Source organism: Artibeus jamaicensis, unplaced genomic scaffold (assembly GCF_021234435.1).
Source record: "Artibeus jamaicensis isolate MK-2021 breed Jamaican fruit bat unplaced genomic scaffold, CSHL_Jam_final scaffold_3151, whole genome shotgun sequence".
NCBI lineage: Eukaryota > Metazoa > Chordata > Mammalia > Chiroptera > Phyllostomidae > Artibeus > Artibeus jamaicensis.
Window position 1 is genome coordinate 128,464 of NW_026522037.1, and position 16,862 is coordinate 145,325.

The 16,862-nt window shown below is 63.4% G+C and overlaps 1 protein-coding gene across 1 annotated transcript in view; it reads left to right on the forward strand.

Annotated features, from left to right (window-relative positions):
- Positions 1–16,862, forward strand: part of FAM20C (FAM20C golgi associated secretory pathway kinase) — a 22,291-nt gene extending 5,429 nt beyond the window's left edge. Inside the window, exons 3-10 of the mRNA XM_037137849.2 lie at positions 2,709–2,787; positions 10,461–10,553; positions 11,320–11,435; positions 13,496–13,676; positions 14,206–14,315; positions 14,516–14,597; positions 15,304–15,363; positions 15,915–16,862. Coding sequence (XP_036993744.2) covers positions 2,709–2,787; positions 10,461–10,553; positions 11,320–11,435; positions 13,496–13,676; positions 14,206–14,315; positions 14,516–14,597; positions 15,304–15,363; positions 15,915–16,164 — 971 coding nt within the window. The 3' untranslated portion in view covers positions 16,165–16,862. The remainder of the gene's footprint in view (positions 1–2,708; positions 2,788–10,460; positions 10,554–11,319; positions 11,436–13,495; positions 13,677–14,205; positions 14,316–14,515; positions 14,598–15,303; positions 15,364–15,914) is intronic.

The following is a 16,862-nucleotide window of genomic DNA, read 5'->3' on the forward strand; positions in this document are numbered from 1 at the left end:
ACGCTCCCGGGTGTGTTCGCATCGGTGCAAAGGCCCCGTGTCCGGGGAAGCAGGAGGCCCTCCCACTCCTGAGCACAGGGGCACGGTGCACAGGTGTGCCAGCCTAGGCTGCCTGCCTGCTGAGAGCAGGAGAGGGGCCGGAGAGGGCCAGGCTGCAGGCAACCCCTGCGAGGGGGCACATCGTCCCCGGTGTGTCTGCCCTTCAGCCGATGCCAGAGACAGACCCTGGCTGGGCCCTCAGCTTAGCAGATTCTGTCAGGCGGCTTTGGAGACCAGGGCCCCTAGGTGGGAGCAGCCTGCTACCAGTGGCCCCGGCCCTGACGTTGTGGGACCAGGTGGGCTGCACCCCTGGGGAAGCCTGGATGGCAGCCCCTTACAGGAGCCCAGAGCCAACCTGAGGATTCGAGAGTTAGTGCCGCAGTTGCCTGAGCGTGAGATTGAAAGACAGGCGTGGAAGTGCCACCAACGCCCAGGGTGGTATCAAAAGTTCTAAATTTAAGGAGCCGGAAATCCAAGCACCTTCCAGGGGCCAGTCTACAAAGAGGAAAACTGAGGCCTCGAGAGCAGAGACTCACCCCCAGTTGGCACGTCTCTGCATAAGGTTCTGGCCTCGGTGTCAGCCAGGCAGGAGCTTCAACCTTTGGGCGCTTCACTGCACATTGACCCTGCCGGGGAGGCTGGCGCAGGAACTCGGGGCCTGCGAGGCCCTGGAGCTCTCTCTCAGGACGGTTCCAGTAGCCGCCCCTGTTCTGAGCCTTCCGCCTGGTCCTGGCCTGTGCGTGGCCGGCAGGGCCGTGTCTGCAGCCAGGCCGACTGCATGGTCTTGCTGCCGCCTTGGAAAAGTCTCGAGGTGTCACCTCTGCTCAGCATGGGTTCAGGCGTGTGATGCCTTCCCCAGCCAGTGCTGTCCTACACAGTCACGGACGCAAAGAGTAAATGACACGTTGAACGACACCGTCCTCAGAATGACTTACAGAGGAAAAGCCGCACCTCAGGGGAGGATTCGGGCAGCCCTGCCTGCAATGCAGCCGGGTCTGGGCAAACCCACAGGGGTCCCTGGACAAAGGGGACAGTCCCGCAGGATGGAAGAGCTGGAGGCCAGGACTCCCTGGTTGGGGAACAGAGGCAGTGTCGGGGGCAGCCCTGGGTGCCTGGAGGGGGCTACATTGTGGTCCTGCCTCTGCTCCAGCACCAGAAATGCCACTGGGCCCCGCCCACCCCAAGTAGCAGAGTGGCAGCTTCGGGTCCCCGGGTCTAGGACCTGGAAAAAGATAACTGAAAAGTTTCTGAGAGCCAGGCCCCAGCACAGGGCTGGAGGGGCTGCGGGTGGTCGCCGAGGGAGGCAGGGAGGGAGGGAGGCTGTGGCCTCTCCTCCCCACCCTTGGGTCCTAGGTCAAGGACAAAAGCCCTGTGGGTGCCGACCCAGGCCACTCACCTGCTGTCTCCATTTGCACAGATGGCAGCTGCGGCCTGGAACCCGACAGGCCACTCGGCGACTGCACACCCGAGGGCAGGAGACTGGGCGTCCACCCACCACTGTTCTCCGTTCCCCTCAAGGGCTCCATTTTCAGGACATAAGTGTGATGCCTCTCGGAAATGCCTGGGGCAACTGCGGCTCGCAGGTCCCAAGGGTGCGGGCTGTGGCCTGCAACTGGCAGCAGTGGCAGCTGCAGGGTCTCCAGTGCTGATGGGCAGGTTACGATGTTCTGTGAACGTAGGCGGGTGCATCCAGTGAATGGCGTGTGTTGTTGATGGCCCTTGGTCAGAGTTAATTGATAGCGTCCTGGGACACAGTTGGGGACGGGACTTCCGGGTGCCGAACGACCGAGCTGACACCCAGGGTCTGCCCAGCAGGCCAGCCAGCGGGAGGAGTCAGGGAGGGCACAGGCGCCACAAGGCTTTGAGGCTGCGGTGGGTGTGGAGGGAGCCAGCCTGCCTGCCCTGCGTGCCGGTGGCTTGGCGGTGGCTGCAGGGGTGGCGGGAAGGGGGCAGGTGATAGGGACACGTTCGGGGTGAGAGTGCCTTCGGGGACATGGCCACTGGCCTGTGCAAGACCTCTTGCCCCTGGGGGTTCACCCCTCCGTCAGGTCCCTCCCCAGGGCTGAGGTTGGCTGGACCTCTGTCCCCCAGGACACCTGGAGACCCGAGCAGGTGCAGGCGTGCCCAGCAGCTCTGGCCCAGGGCGTGCGCTTGCTCACCTGGGATCTGCCTCTGCCCCCACAGCAGCCGTCCCGGCACCGGGGCAAGATCGCCTCAGGTCGGCACCTGCAGCTTCTCTGCAGGCAGGATCCCAAACTCACACCCTGCCCTCAAGGCCTGTGGTCGGTGTCCCAGCTCTGCTGCTGGGGCCCTCGGCCTGACCACCCCCAGGCCCGTCTCTCAGGGGTGAGGCTCGGGGCAGGTCTGCCCCTCCCCACTTGTAGGGACACAGCAGCTGCCTCCAGATCAGGGTTCCAGATGTCTCCCCGCATGGCCGCAGCCTGGCAGCAAGAGTGCAGGCATCGTGGAAGACGCAAGTCTCAGACCAGAGAAAGACGGTGCCCAGGACAGGCAGGGGGCGAGGAGTGTCTGCCGCACTGTGGGAAACCCCACACTTCCCCAGGAGAGGGAGCCCTTGGCCGCGACCAGGGTCCAGGCCGTGGGGGTCAATGGTGAGCTGACCTTGCTGGGGCAGCGGGTGACCCTGTGTCTCTCTCCGTCCCCTGCAGCCATGAAGTCGGGGGGCACACAGCTGAAGCTCATCATGACGTTCCAGAACTACGGGCAGGCACTGTTCAAGCCCATGAAGTGAGTGCGGCGCCGGCTGGGGGCCGGGGGCCGAGAGGGGTCCGTGAAGGGGGAGCGGGGGCTGGGGGCCAGGGGCCCAGGGACAGCACAAGGGCTGTTGGAAAGGCGGTTTCAGCAGGTCTTAGACATGCGCCCTGATTTCTAATTTTCAAGATAAGCTACAAATACAGTTTTTTTCTGTTTAATCTTCAAATTTTAAAAACTTTCTTTTGTGAACGTATAATCTGTGTGAGTTTTTGATAGAACAATGTGGATTAATTAGATGGTAGTATTCCCCCCCCCCCCAGATCTTGAAGCAGGTAAGTTGGGAGGGGCAGCCGGCGACATGGGTGGGGCCTGGGGGTCCTGACCTGTGGGCACCCCAACCACTGCAGAACCACGTGTCTGGAAAAGCAAGGAACCAGCATGTTAGCCCGAGTCCCTGGACCCCGTGTGGGGTTTCTTAACGGCTTTGTGAAGGTACAATTCACCCAGCACACACGTCACCCACTTACACCCACAGTTCAGCAGCCTCGCGCGCGGGTGCGTGTCGGTCACATGCCGGGTGTTGGGAACCACCCGTCACTCCGGACAGAAGCTGCACAGCCAGTCCTCACTCAGCGGCCTCAGGAGGAGGCTCTGCAACTTTCTGTGAAATGACAGGTAGTGAGGAAAGGTGGCACCGCCGGCTGAGTGACCCACACCAGACTTAGCTCCCTGCGCGTCCCATCAGCGTGACCTGCTGACCCTCCTCTGGGCCCGGACGACCCCTGGTCCCCCGCGCCCCATCTCTGTGGGTGTTCCTGGTCTGGGGCTTCATGTGAATAGAATCATGACATGCGAGTTCTCTGTGACCGCGTCTCTCGCTCGGCGTCATGTCCTTGGGGCCAGGCCTGACCCCTCTCCGAGGCGAATGCCACGTGTTCTTCCGCTGTAGGTATGCGGGTCGCTCCCGTGCTCCGCTGTGTGAATCTTGCTGTTGGGGACGTTCGTTCGCCTGCCAGTTCCGAGCAGACGCACGTTTTCGTGTCTTCTGGGCGCAAACACGGGGCCGCATAGTAACTGGGCTTCGCCGCTCACAGGATGGCCAGACCGCCATCTGCAGCAGTTACCCCATAATCTCGATGAGCCTCAGCACTCGCCGACACCCCTCATTACCACCCTCTGATTACGGCCCTGCTGGCGGGCGGGAAGCGGTGCCTCCGCGTGGGCTCGCCCTGCGCATCCCCGGGGGCTGACCGCAGCCGCAGGTTTGCGCGTCCCTGTTGGCCACAGGCAGGACTTCCCAGAAGTGCCGCTTCAGGCCTCTCTCTTTTCGTGGGTGGGCTGCGTCTGTGAATGGGTCGTAAGACTTCTTTGTACGCATCAGATGCAAAACCCTTCCCACATCTGGTGTGTCCTCCTTGATTCTGAGGATGTGTAACTTGGGTGCATGTGATTTTGATGTAGTATTTAAGGGTTTTTTTTTTCAAGATTGTGTTTACTTTTAGAGACAGGGTAAGAGAAGGAGAAAGAGGGAGAGAAACATCAATGGGAGAGACAAACTTCGTTCAGTTGCCTCTCAAACGTGTCCCGACTGGGGTGGGATGTGCAACCCAGGGGTGTGCAACCCAGGGGTGTGCCCTGACCAGGAATCGAACTGGTGGCCACACTGCCCAGGGCAGTACAATAGTTTTGAGGTTGAAAAATACATCTGCCCTGTAGGTAGAGTTCAGGTGGTGTGAGTGGCTAAAATTCCAAAGTCCTCAGTGGCGTTCCCTAGAAGCCTGCAGGCCGGGTGGCCTTTCCTCGGGGCCTTGGTCCACTCCTTTCCCGCCTGATGGCCACTGTTGGGGTGCAGAGGGCCACACGGTGCCTCCCAACACTTCTCTTTCCCTCCTTTTTAAATTTGTTTTGTCTGGGGGCTGCTCCGCTGGGTGGAGCCGCCCCGCCCCAAAAGCTATTTCCTGGTGTCAGTTGTGGCACGGGACGGTCTCTGCTCCGGACGTCACTCACGAGGGCCGCTGATGGTGCTTTCACGCTCGGAGTCACCTGGCTTCCTGTCAAGGGGCAGGCTCACTACCAGCTGTCCTTCAAGGAGGATCAGATGGGTTTCTGTGTCAACAAGGGGTGGGGCTCACACCAGGGCCAGAGTCCAGGCTTGGACGTCCAGCGGAGGCCAGGCCGGCTGGGGCGTCTTTGCTGAGACATCAGCGACTCCGGGGTCACCGCATGTGTCAGAGAGGCCTCGGTCTTCAGATTCGCCTCCCGTCTGCACAGGGTGGGCCCCACCCAGTGTGTCTGGTCGGCCTCGACTCACCGGTTCCCCTCCGGGCCGGGTGTCCCATGCCCAGAGCCTCCCCACGAGCCACCCACTTCCTTTCCTTCTGCACGTAACAGGCACGTGTGTATTTGTCCCAGTGAAACCATCTGGGAACAGCGGTTTCTAGGGCCCAGGGGTCTGAGAACAGCGGTTTCGAGGCTCAGGGGTCCTTTGTGGCTGAGATGCATGCACAGCAGCGGCTGCAGAAACCTTGCCGGCTGGTGCTTCTAATCGCAGACACTGGAGCCCCCGCCTGTTCCAATGAGCGAGGCCGCCAGGCTCAGGCAGAGGAGGGAGGAAGGGCAGGGCAGCGGGAGGTCGGGTCCTGTGTTCCGTGTGCTGGGCGCTCGGCGCCCTGGCGGCGGGTGGACAGACCTAGGCACACATCAGTGTAGGACCTCGTGGGAAGCTGTCCCGGGGGCAGGGGGAGGGAAGGAGCCTGGGAGCAGTCCTGTGAGGGGGTGTTGCAGAGGGAGCAGGAACCCCCTGGGCTCATGAGCGGAAGCCCTGGGGAGAAGAAGGGTTTCTGGGCCAGTGATCGCGCAGTTAGGAGCATCTGCATACTTGCGTTCTCCCGACAAACACTCGGTGTTTTCTCTGAGCGGTGCCCTCCCTCCGCCCGGAGGCAAACAGATTGCCCAACAGCCCGTCGCTGGGTGTAGAGCCAGCAAGAGCCCTGGCCAGGGACAGACAAGGACCCTTTTGTGTCCACACTGGGTTTGGGCAGCCTCCAAACCCACCCCTGCCCTCCTTGTGGCTTCCAGGACCTCAGCATCTTCCCCGCAGGGGCCCCAGCCAGGGTCCTCCCTCAGGTCTGAGTTGGCTCCACGGAAGCGGCCGGGCCCCAAGTCCCACGTGGGCTGGAACTGCCGGCTCGAGGCCGACCAGGGGCCTCCCTGACCCTGTCCAAAGACCCATCCCACAGCCTTGTTGGTCAGGGTCATCCCTCCCCTGTTTTCCGCCCCCTGACCTGGCATAGTCATCAAGGCCGATGGTAGCTGCTATTGTGGCACCAAGTTTTCGGTAGCGACCAGACGCAGAAAGCCCTGCCTGGCACGGAGCTACAATTCTCCAGGAGCCGATAGCCAGGCAAACAGATAAATGGGAACATTTCGGAGGGTCAGTCTTGGGGAGGACTCAAGCCAAGCCTTGTGGCAGAGATGCCCTGTGGCCAGGCCGGGCCTCTGCCGTGACCCAGGAACAGGACCCAGAGGCAAGGTGGGCACAGGCTTCTCTGAGCCCTCATGGGAAGTGGCTGTCCTTGCCGGTTCACAGAATGTGTGGCGCCAGTGCTTGCCGGCCACGTGCGAGGCCCTCTGTGGACGGGGCCGGCCGTCGCACTGGCCCGAACTCTCCATGGGCTGTAGGGGCCAAGCCAGCTTCTCTGCCCACTGAGGCCACCTGGCTTCCCCAGACACCTGTTCGCTCACCTCTGCTCTGCGTGACCGCTGAGAACTACCTGCTTAGCAGGTGGAAGGAAGAGGGAACAGTAACTGCTTTGCAGCCCCACGTGGGAAGATGGGCAGGGCCCAGGAGACTCGGAGGGTGCCCCCTGGGCCTGCCCTCCGCGCGGGGAGCGGTGCCCAGACCTCCCGTTGCCCCACCTTGGACTCCCAGCGCCTCGCTGACGGAGACAACAATTCCCTGGGGGCTTCTGGAAAAGATCGTCCCCTTTGTTTAAAATCAAAGCAAGTCGTTTCCTGCACGGCAATATCCAGAGTGTGTCTCCGTGTTCTCTCTGGCTGTTGCAGCTCCTAGGGGCTGGTTCGGGGGTGGGCCAGCACCCTACTTGTCATGAATTGGGGGGTGAAAAGGCGGGGAAGAGGACGTGGTCTTCGTTTTCCTCGTACGTACGGGAAGAAAGTGGAAGGCGGGGCATTGCCCCCAAGAGCGGTGTGGCTGGGCCTGGCGGTGCTCGCGGCTCCTCCTGGAGGAGCTCTGCAGACAGCAGGGCTCCTTGCACGGCCCTGAGAAGGAGCCGCCCGAGAGCCGCCCGCCTACAGAGCCCGTGTGTCCCTCCTGCTGGAGGAAACCATGGCATGGCCGGGGTCCTGCTGCTAAGCGAGGGTCTCCTCCAAGGCGCAGCGGCCAGCACGGCAGTGACCTCGTCTTTTCCTGTTTCATGAAACAGCGACTGTGTGCACACCTGCACCCCAGGGCCCCCACTGAGGGGGGGGGCGATCTCGTCTCCACTTCATTCTCGTGCCTTAGTCACCTCTGCAAGCACTGGACGAGCCACAGAGGGTGTTAGAAATGCAGATCTGAGACTGCAAAGCATGTCCGTCCCCCATTGCCCTCGAAACCCGGGCTGTGTCACCGCAGTCATCGTCCCGACAGTCACAATTTCTGAGTCGACTTTGAATGACTGGTATCCGTTGAACTGACTCTAACGGCTTTGGGAGCCTCTCCTGGGTTGGTTTCTTCTCCTGACCAGAGAAAGGAGCCCCTTTTCTTTCTGCGTCCCACTCGGAAGGGGGTCTCAGTGTCTCCCCAAGGCCCCTGGGGACGTGGCAGGTTGAAGCCCCCTTGTGGTTGCCTGCGTGGTGGCCCACCACAGTTCTGAAGCCCTGACCGAGCAGTCAGGGGCAGCGCAGGCCTGGGCCTCACTGACCGAGTGCTGGCAGGAAGACGCATAGGCCCCGTGTGGTCACTGTGAGGCTTATGGCATTGCAGACATTTGCCAAAAAAGGAGCCGTGTTTCTGGGAGACCCCTACCCTGCTGCCCCACAACCCCGAGGGGGTCCCTGTAGGCAACTCAGACACCCAAGGCCTCTCGGCTCTGGTACCAGCGCAGTGAGGGCCCTGCACCGGCTCGTTCACCGGCCTATGTGAGAGAGAGTGAGGCAGGGTGCCAGGGCAGTCTGGTGTGAACATGGTGTGTGTGCATGTGTCTGGCTGCGTGGCGTGTGCACTGCTGTCCACGGACACTGCCCTTCCCCGAGGGTGCTCGTGGCCTCTGTGCTGCAGGGTGGAGTGTGTGAGGCCCCTCTCTGGGCCTCGGTTTCCCATTGGCACCGGCGACCTCAGGGCATCCTGGCTCAGTGTGACCGCCTGCGCCAGGCAGAAGCAGGCTGCTGGGGGCCTTCCAGGGGGAGCAGGCGCAGACGGGAACCCTGCAATCCCAGCTCTTCTTCGTTTCTCCAGGTTCTGCCTCTTCTCCCCTATTCGGTCCCTTTGTCCCGGCTGCCAAGGCCACAGCCCACTGGGCCACAGCCGCTGCTTCCCAGGAACGTTGGCCTCTGGCCCTTCTTCTCCACTTCCTGCTGCACAGGCTCAGGGCACTCACCCCGCCCCTTGAGGGGCCAAGAAGGCCCAGGGCCCGACCGGGACGCTGCTCGCTCGCTGGCCCCTGTCATCCGCAGGGCACCCTGACTTCTGCGCACTGTGCTCCTGGTGCTGTTCCAGGAAACGCTTGTCCGCAGCCTCCTTGTCTGCCCCACCTCATCGGGCAGGCTGCTCACCAGGTCTGGCAGTGTCCCCTTCCCCTTCTGTACCCCCCACCCTAGGAAGAAGCCACTTGGGCCCTGCCCTTCACCTCCTCCCACCCCGGGCACACCTTCCGCCTGGACACCTGGAGGAAGGGAAGGTTGCCAGGTGACCAGGTTCAGGGAGTCCAGCCTCCGGCCTGGGGCAGCGGGTTCAGTACTTTTCCAAAGTGTTTTCCCCGAACGGCTCAGTCAGCGGCAGCACCTGCTGTCCTGCAGTGCAGCCCAGGAGGTCGCAGCCTCCCCGCATTGCTCCCCATGCCGTCCCTGCTGGGCAGTCGGGCCCTGAGAAAAGCCAGCCTGGCCCCTGCAGCAAGTTCTCGCCCTTCTGAGACGCCTGAGCTCTCCTCGGGCGTGGGCTGGCGGTAGGAACAGCTGCCGCCGGGGGTCGAGCTGGTGGCCTGAGGGGGCTGTCATCTCCTAGATGTCTGGGGGTGTGGCCCTATTTCTTTCCTTACATCACTGGTCGTCCACGGCTCACGGGTCTGCACCACACTCTCAGCCTTGCCCCTCACGGGGCCTTCCACACCAGTCCAGGCCTTTCCTCATGCTCCTTCCCTGTGTGTCTGGCGGGGGGACCCCTCAGGGGCCAGCGGGGCCGGGGCCCGCCAGCCGCACCCCAGAGCCCTGCTTGAGTATGTTGTGAGGATGGAGATGTGCAGAAAGGATTCCTGCATCCTGGCCGGGGAAGCCAAGGGTGAGGAGCCGGCCAGAGTGCACTCCCGCAGCCTCCTTGAGGGGGCCAGTCAGCCCCCAGCCAGCCCGGGCACCTCCATTTCCACCCATGGGCGTCTGACGAAACAGAGGACAGGGAGGTCCCCTCTGGGGTCCGCTGTCAGCCTGTGCACCCTCCTCTGGGATCAGGTTGAATCGGGCCCCTGTCCCGGGAGCTCCCGGCCGGGAGGAACCTTAACACCAGCCACCTGCACAGGTGGGTGGAGGGGCGCCCACACAGCCTGGAAGCCCCAGGGCCCCTCACCCCTCAGGTGTGAGGACAGAAAAACATTTGACCTTGACCCTGCACTCCGGGCCTTCTGGGGAGGGAGCATCTGTCTGGACATTAGAGCAACGGGGGCCTGTGTGGCCTCGGGCTGGGACCAAGCTGCCTCTTGCTGTGAATAGCAGGGGACGGAGGAAAGCCTGGGGTGGCGGGTGGCAGGGAACCAGGAACTTCCCTGGACCCTGGTCACTGCGCCTGTAGGAAGTAGCTGGGTTCTTCCCAGAGCCACCTATGGCCCGGGTGTGTGACTGGCCCAGAGGCCAGGAGAGGGGACAGAGGCCAGAGCGCTGCCCGGCAGAAGTGCTCGCCGTTCTACATCATAGCGGTCGCACTGCACACCGGGCAGGGGAGGCTGACACGCGTCGTGGACAGGGCCACGGAGGTGACGGTGGGGGTGACAGTGATGGTGGTGAGGAGGAGGATGGCGGTGACATGGGGTTTGAAGAAAGGACAGTGGAGGGAGCTCTCGCTGCACGGGGACGTCTGCCCCTCCCCGCTGCTCCTCGGCCCACCCTCTGTTGAGTGCTGGTTCGGAGCAGATGCTTAGCCAGGCCCTCCCACCCAGGCCCTGCACTCAGTGACCCGGGGCGTGGAGAAGCCTGTCTGGGCCCGAGACCGGTCAGGGGAAGTGGGCACAGCCTGGGGAAGGCTCGGGGCCAGGCAGGACCAGGGCTGGGGCTGCTGGGAGTCAGCGGTGGCAGAGCTGCAGGCTGGGCCAGGAGAGCGGGCTGGAGGGGTGGACAGAGGTTTCTGACTGTAACAGTCCCGGGTTGGGAGGCGCCTGGGAGCCGGCGAGAAGGGGGACCGCGCCCCAGGGTCCAGGTGGGACTGGGCTCAGCCACGAGTGCCCTTCTTCGGGAAGGTTTTCTCAGGGATGAGCCCTTTCTGTTCTGTCCAATTTCTCTAGGCAAACTCGAGAGCAAGAGACACCTCCTGACTTTTTTTATTTCTCCGACTACGAGAGGCACAACGCGGAGATCGCTGCCTTCCACCTGGACAGGTGAGCCTGGCCCACCTGTGTCTCCCCACGGAGGCTGGTGGAGGTCGGTTTGCCCGCAGCCCGGGTGCATAACTGTCCCTCCCCTGCGGGAGGGCTGGCCCCTGCCCTCGGTGACGCAACCCAGACGGAAGTGCCCTGCTGTGCCCTCACCTAAAACAGCATCTGCAGGACAGACTCGGGAGTGGCTGGGGACGCAGGGTGGGTGGTGGGCTGCTGGGAACGAAGGGAGAGGGAAGGGGGGCATCTCGTGCTGGGAGTTTGGCACAGGGGATTGCACGGGTAACTTTCTCTGGCAGGTGAAGGAGGCACTGGGGGACGAAGTTCTCACAAACTGACCCCCACCGTAGTCACCTGCCTTGGGGGCACCTCCACCTGCAGAACGAATTCCTCTTTGATCTCTACAAAGTCCCCTGCTGCTGTGGAGGTGGCCAGGTGGCCAGTGTGTGACCAGGAGGGACGGACAGTCAGCAGCTCCTGGGCTCACTCAGCTCTGCCTCCTCCGGGGGGGGAGTTTGCATGCCTGGCTCTGGGGTCCAGCCACTTCGCCGGGGCTCTCTGGGGCCTCACACTCGGGGAGCGGTGCAGGGCCCAGAGCAACGAGGTTACCAGGCTGGTTGGAGTGCAGAGCCACGGGCTGACCCTGGTCCTGCAGACCAGGCAGGCCACAGGCCCGGGAGGCAGCGGGGGGTGCACTCACTGGGCCCCACCTCGAGCAGGCGACAGGGACGTGAGGTGAAGCTTCCCTCCCACACCCCTGTCCTGCCAGGATCCTGGACTTCCGACGGGTCCCTCCCGTGGCCGGCAGGATGATCAACATGACCAAGGAAATCCGGGACGTCACTCGGGACAAGAAGTTGTGGAGAACCTTCTTCATCTCTCCAGGTGAGCTCACCTGGCGGCGCCCTCCCCCCACCGCCGCCCGGCTTGCTGCTCACAGCGCCTGGGAGCTCAGTTCCCTTTCCTGGCAACTGAGACATTGTGTGGCGCACTGGCCTCCAGTGGCCGCTACTCTTGCCGCCTGCACCTGCACTCCTGCCTCGAGGGGCCACCACACCGGTGGGTGGTGGCCTCCTGTTTGGCCTGGCCCCTGGGTGGGCGCAGGGCTTGTTTCTACCACTTGCTTGTTTTCAAAGGCAAAAGGAAATCATTTTGGAAAACTGCCTGGCTCCCCGGAATCTTCTCCAGGTGGCCCAGCCAGGGAGACCACTGGTCTCCAAACTTCCCCTGGAGACTTTGCTGGTGCTGACCGCCTGGGGTCTGGCCCGGGCCACGCCCCCAGGACCACCCTGCGGGGCTGCCTGGGCATGTGGACTCCCCCATCCGCTTTCTGGTGCAGTTTTTATGGCTATTTTCTAAAATTAGACCACACCAGGTTCTCCTGTGCCCACCACCCAGTTTGGCATCCTTCTGCATCAGACGCAGGTCCACGCCTTGTTTCCAGGGCTCTCACTGTGGAGATGCCCGAACGACGGTCTCAGAGTTGGCAGAGGGGGCCAGGGGCTCCGCTGCTGATGAGAAGGTGCCTCAGGTGTGGCCCCTCGGGCTGGACAGTGGGATTCAGGGTGCTCGGCCCCCACGTTCCTGCACACCCCAGGCCACCGAGGTTTCTCCAGCAAACCAGTGCGGTGATTCCCCGAAGCACACGCTCCCCGTGGGGAGGTGCAGGAGCAAGCTGTCACCACCGGCCCCATTCACCGGAGGCAGCTGCCGGGGCCTTGCAGGACAGGGGCGGGCCGGGGCACCTAGCAGGCGCGGCGGCAAGCCGTGTGCTCTTTCTAAATTACTCTTTTATTAAGTTGAGACAACAGCTTGTACATCATGAAAGTCGCCGTTTTGAAGTGCATCGTTCAGTGGCTTTAAAACAATCCGAGATGTGGCGCAACATCACCTGATTCCGGAATGTTCCCCTGCCCCAAAGCATCCTGGTCCCTGTTGGCTGTCACCCCCCTTGTTCTCTCCCCCAGCCCTCGGCGTCCATCAATATTCCCATCCAGGTTTGCCTGTTCTGGGCACTGCATGTGAATATAGTCACAGGGCACGTGGTTTTGGGTCCGACTGCCCTCACTGGCACCTCGGTGCTACCAGGGCGGAGCGGCGTCAGGTGGATCCACGCACCACCTGATAGCCGTGGGTGGGTCTGCCCCAGCGCTGAGAAGGCGGAGCAGTTTGGGTCCACCTCCCCCCCGCTCTGCAGGGTGAGCCTGGGGACGGGCTCGCTGGTCCTGCAGTGACTCTGTGTCTCACTCCTGAGGACACTCAAGCTGTTTTCAGAGCAGCCGCCCAAGTCACCTTCCCACCAGCACCGCGCTGGGCTCCGGTTTCTCCGAGTCCTCGGCAGCACTAATGCCGGGCGGTTCTTGAGCGGTTCTTTTGACCTGAGCTGCCCCAGTGGGCGGGAAGTGGCATCTCGCCACCGAGGGGCGTGCGTTTCTGCCGCAAGCAGTGAGGTCGGGCATCTTTTCACACCCTTGCTGGCCACTGGAAGGTCTCTGGAGAAATAGTCAGATTCCTTCATCCACTGGTGAAGGGGCTACTTTTCTTTCTCATGTCAAGTTGCCAGAGCTGTCTGCATGGGGTAAAGGCCGGGTCCTGGTCAGACAACGCTGTGCAGACTTTGCTCCCACTCGGGGGGCTGTCTCCTCCCTCTCCTCGCGGCACAAACCCCCTTTTCCAGCCATCGGGCACGGACTCTGGGGTTCCCACAGACTCAGTCCCTTAACTGAGGGGCTGAGCAGGAAGCTCCTGGGTTCAGACCCTCTCGGACATTCATGTGGCCTTCGGCGGCCAGCTGCCCTCCCGGCGCCAGTTTCCTGCAGCGTGGGGTCAGGGTGGGCCACCAGGTGGAAGGGGGGCACACAGGGAGCCCCCCTGGAGGACCCGGCCTGGCCCGGAGCGGGCCGTGGCTCCAGGGGTCCTCAGACCAGCGTGCCCCCTGCCCGCAGCCAACAACGTCTGTTTCTATGGGGAGTGCTCCTACTACTGCTCCACGGAGCACGCCCTGTGCGGGCGGCCCGACCAGATCGAGGGCTCGCTGGCCGCCTTCCTGCCCGACCTGTCGCTGGCCAAGAGGAAGACATGGCGGAACCCGTGGCGGCGCTCCTACCACAAGCGCAAGAAGGCAGAGTGAGTGTGAGCCGCCAAGGCTGCGGCAGCCGATTCTGACTTTCCCGGGTACTCAGGAGGGCCTGCTGCTTGCTCCCAGCAGGAAGGAGGGGCCGGAGGGGGGCTGGGCCTCGTCCACAGGAGTGTGTGTGATCACACGGTCTGGTGGGGTGCCCTCACTCGGAGAGCTAGACCCCGAGGGGCGACGCCCTGCCTGCTCGGCCTCTGTGTTCACACAGGGTGTCCACCTGCTCCCACCCTTCTGGTCCCCTGTGTCCCTGAACGGCGGCCCCTCAAACACCACACCCTGGGCCGACACTAGCCTCCAGCTGTGGTCACTCCAGGGCAGAGCGGCGTGGCTGCCTCACCCCTGGCCTGCACCCCTGCGAGCGGCGGCAGCCCACCAGGGGCGTGTCCATCGGTAGATCCGTTGTTTTCTGGTGATGCCTGCTCCCCACACCCAGCCCTTCATGTGAGGCCACCCCTGCAGGGGGTCCGGGCCTCCCTGTCCGCACTGGGAGGGCCGGCCTCTCACACCGGCTCCCTGCAGGTGGGAAGTGGACCCCGAGTACTGCAAGGAGGTGAAGCGGACGCCCCCCTACGACAGCAGCCACCGCATCCTGGACATCATGGACATGACCATCTTTGACTTCCTCATGGGTACATCCAACCAGCCCTGAGCCCCAGGCACCAGGCCGAGGGGACACCCCTGCAGCCGCGGTGGGGAGAGGGGCCCCATTCCCTGCCTCAGTCTCCGCTTTGATTTTGTGATTAGGACTCAGCAGGGTGTGGGGAGGGAGGGAAGCCACGTTGGAGCCGCACGCGACTTTGAGCCATGGCGGGGTTGCGTCTCTCCCCAGGAAACATGGACCGCCACCACTACGAGACCTTTGAGAAGTTCGGGAACGAGACCTTCATCATCCACTTGGACAACGGAAGGGGGTGAGCCCTGCTGCTGCAGATGCTGCGAGAGGCTGGCCGCCACCCCACCCCCACCTCCCTGGATTCCAGTCCAGACAGGAGGCGCCCCCCCCCCAGGCCCACTCTGCCACGCAGGGCTCCTGGAGGCAGGAGGGGTCTGTGACAGCATCCCACCCGATCCTCGCAGTGACCGTGAGAGCTGGGCCTTGTTACGTTCCCGTGTGGCTGTGGGGAAACTGGGGCCCAGGGAGGCTGCTGGCCAAGGCAGGGGCGTCTACCCCGCAAGCCGGCGTCTGGGACCGGCACCCAGAGACAAACCGCATCCCCTGCCCAGGTCACGCGGGAGAGTCGTTCCTGGTGCCCTGGGGAGCAGGTGTGCGGGCAGGGAGCCCTGTTCCGACGGTCAGAGCCGCAAGGGCTCAGTGCCTCAGAGAAACCAGCTTTGGACACCTGGATGGTTCATGTGTGGGGGCCACTCGGTCCCAGCTGTCAAAGGGGCTGCCACACTGACCCAGCTGACTGGCCTCATGCTGTCTCCTGGGGCTGCCTGATGCTGTGGGCATGAGCTTCTGCTCAGTGGCCAGAGAGCCCCAGGCCCTGTGTTGGGCACCCATGAGACGCCCCCAACCACCCCCCTCCTGTCCCATGCTCTCGTCCCAGAAGGTGCCTGGGTTGGGACTCCTGCAGCCCCCACGCCGACTCGACAGGTCTGCTTTTCCTCCCACAGGTTTGGGAAATACTCCCATGACGAGCTCTCCATCCTGGTGCCTCTACAGCAGTGCTGCAGGTACCACCCCCCCCACACACAGGGAGCCCTGCCGCCCAGCCTCGCCTCAGGCACAGCCACCAGGTCCCCCACCCCCACCCCGTGCCAGAACTCTACGCCCTAGGTGTGACCCACAGCCCCTCCTGCCACCCGGCAGCATGCCCAGCCCTCCCCTGACGCTTGCCCAGCCCAAGCTCAGGGGCTCAGCTTCCTGTCACCCTAACCGCCCATCATGCAGTTGGGAACGTGGCGGCCCAGACTCTGAGCCTCTCTGCCACCCTCTATGGGGCACCCCACCCCATCTGCCCCGCAGTTGGGGGGCAGGCTGTGGGCAAACCACCTGCACTCAGCTGGGGGTGCATCTTGCCGTGCACCCTGCTCTGAGCTGGGGACTGTGCCCCAAAAGCAGGCTGTCCCTCTCTCCCCAGAGTCTGCCTGGGGTAACAGTGCCTGCTGGGCCTCACGGGCGCCACGGGCCTCAGGGCAGGACCCACCGGGGGCCAACAAGGCACCCGTGCTCCGCCCGTCCCGGTCCCCAGGTGTAGCCCATCAGCACCTTCCACGCCCCGCAGGGTCAGGAAGTCCACCTACCTGCGGCTGCAGCTGCTGGCCAAGGAGGAGTACAAGCTGAGCCTGCTGATGGCCGAGTCCCTGCGCCAGGACCGCGTGGCCCCCGTGCTGCTCCAGCCGCACCTGGAGGCCCTGGACCGGCGCCTGCGCCTGGTGCTGCAGGCCATCGGGGACTGTGTGGGGAAGGACGGGCTGCACCGCGTGGTGGATGACGACCTGGACCCCGGGCACAGAGGCTCCACCGACAGGTAGTGACCGCAGCCGCCGGCCGGCGCTGACGACGGACACACGCGCCCACTCCGCGCGCTCGCCAGCCCACGGGACCGCGCCTGGACCCGGAACCTCGGACATGCGGCCCTTCGGCAGTGGGTCCCACAGGACGTGTCTGTTCATCTCCCCGACCAGAGAGCGTCGGGGGGGGCGGTGCCCATGGACGGGGCGGCCCGCCCTGCAGTATGGACGGGAATCTTGTTCCCCATTGTGTGTTTATACACAGATTTCACGTATGTGAGTAGAGACGCCTGCACAGACCCCAGACTCTCACTGAGGGTCTCATCCTGGGCCACGTTCCCTGCCAAGGGCCCACGGGCTTCTGACCGAACTGAGAATAAAAGCCCTTTCTCCTCCCTCCCTGGACACACTGGGAGGGTCCCCTTTGAGAACACAGCCCTGGTGGCTGGCATGGACTTGCGTGGACAGATGAGCGTGTGTTTTAGAGTGACAAAAATGACCAGTGACTCCGTTTCTCAGTGCTGCCCATGAGTACCTGGGACTCTGCTGGGCGGCAGCCGGGGCCGAAGCTCATCTTCTGACTCTGCTGTGGGGACTCGGCCTCTGCGTGTCCCACAGGGTCCTCCGAGTGTCCCACGGGGTCCTCCACGCGCCCCTGGTGCATTTCTGTGGGTTAGTCTGCAATGCAACGGAAGTGCAATAAAGATACACCCAGCGTG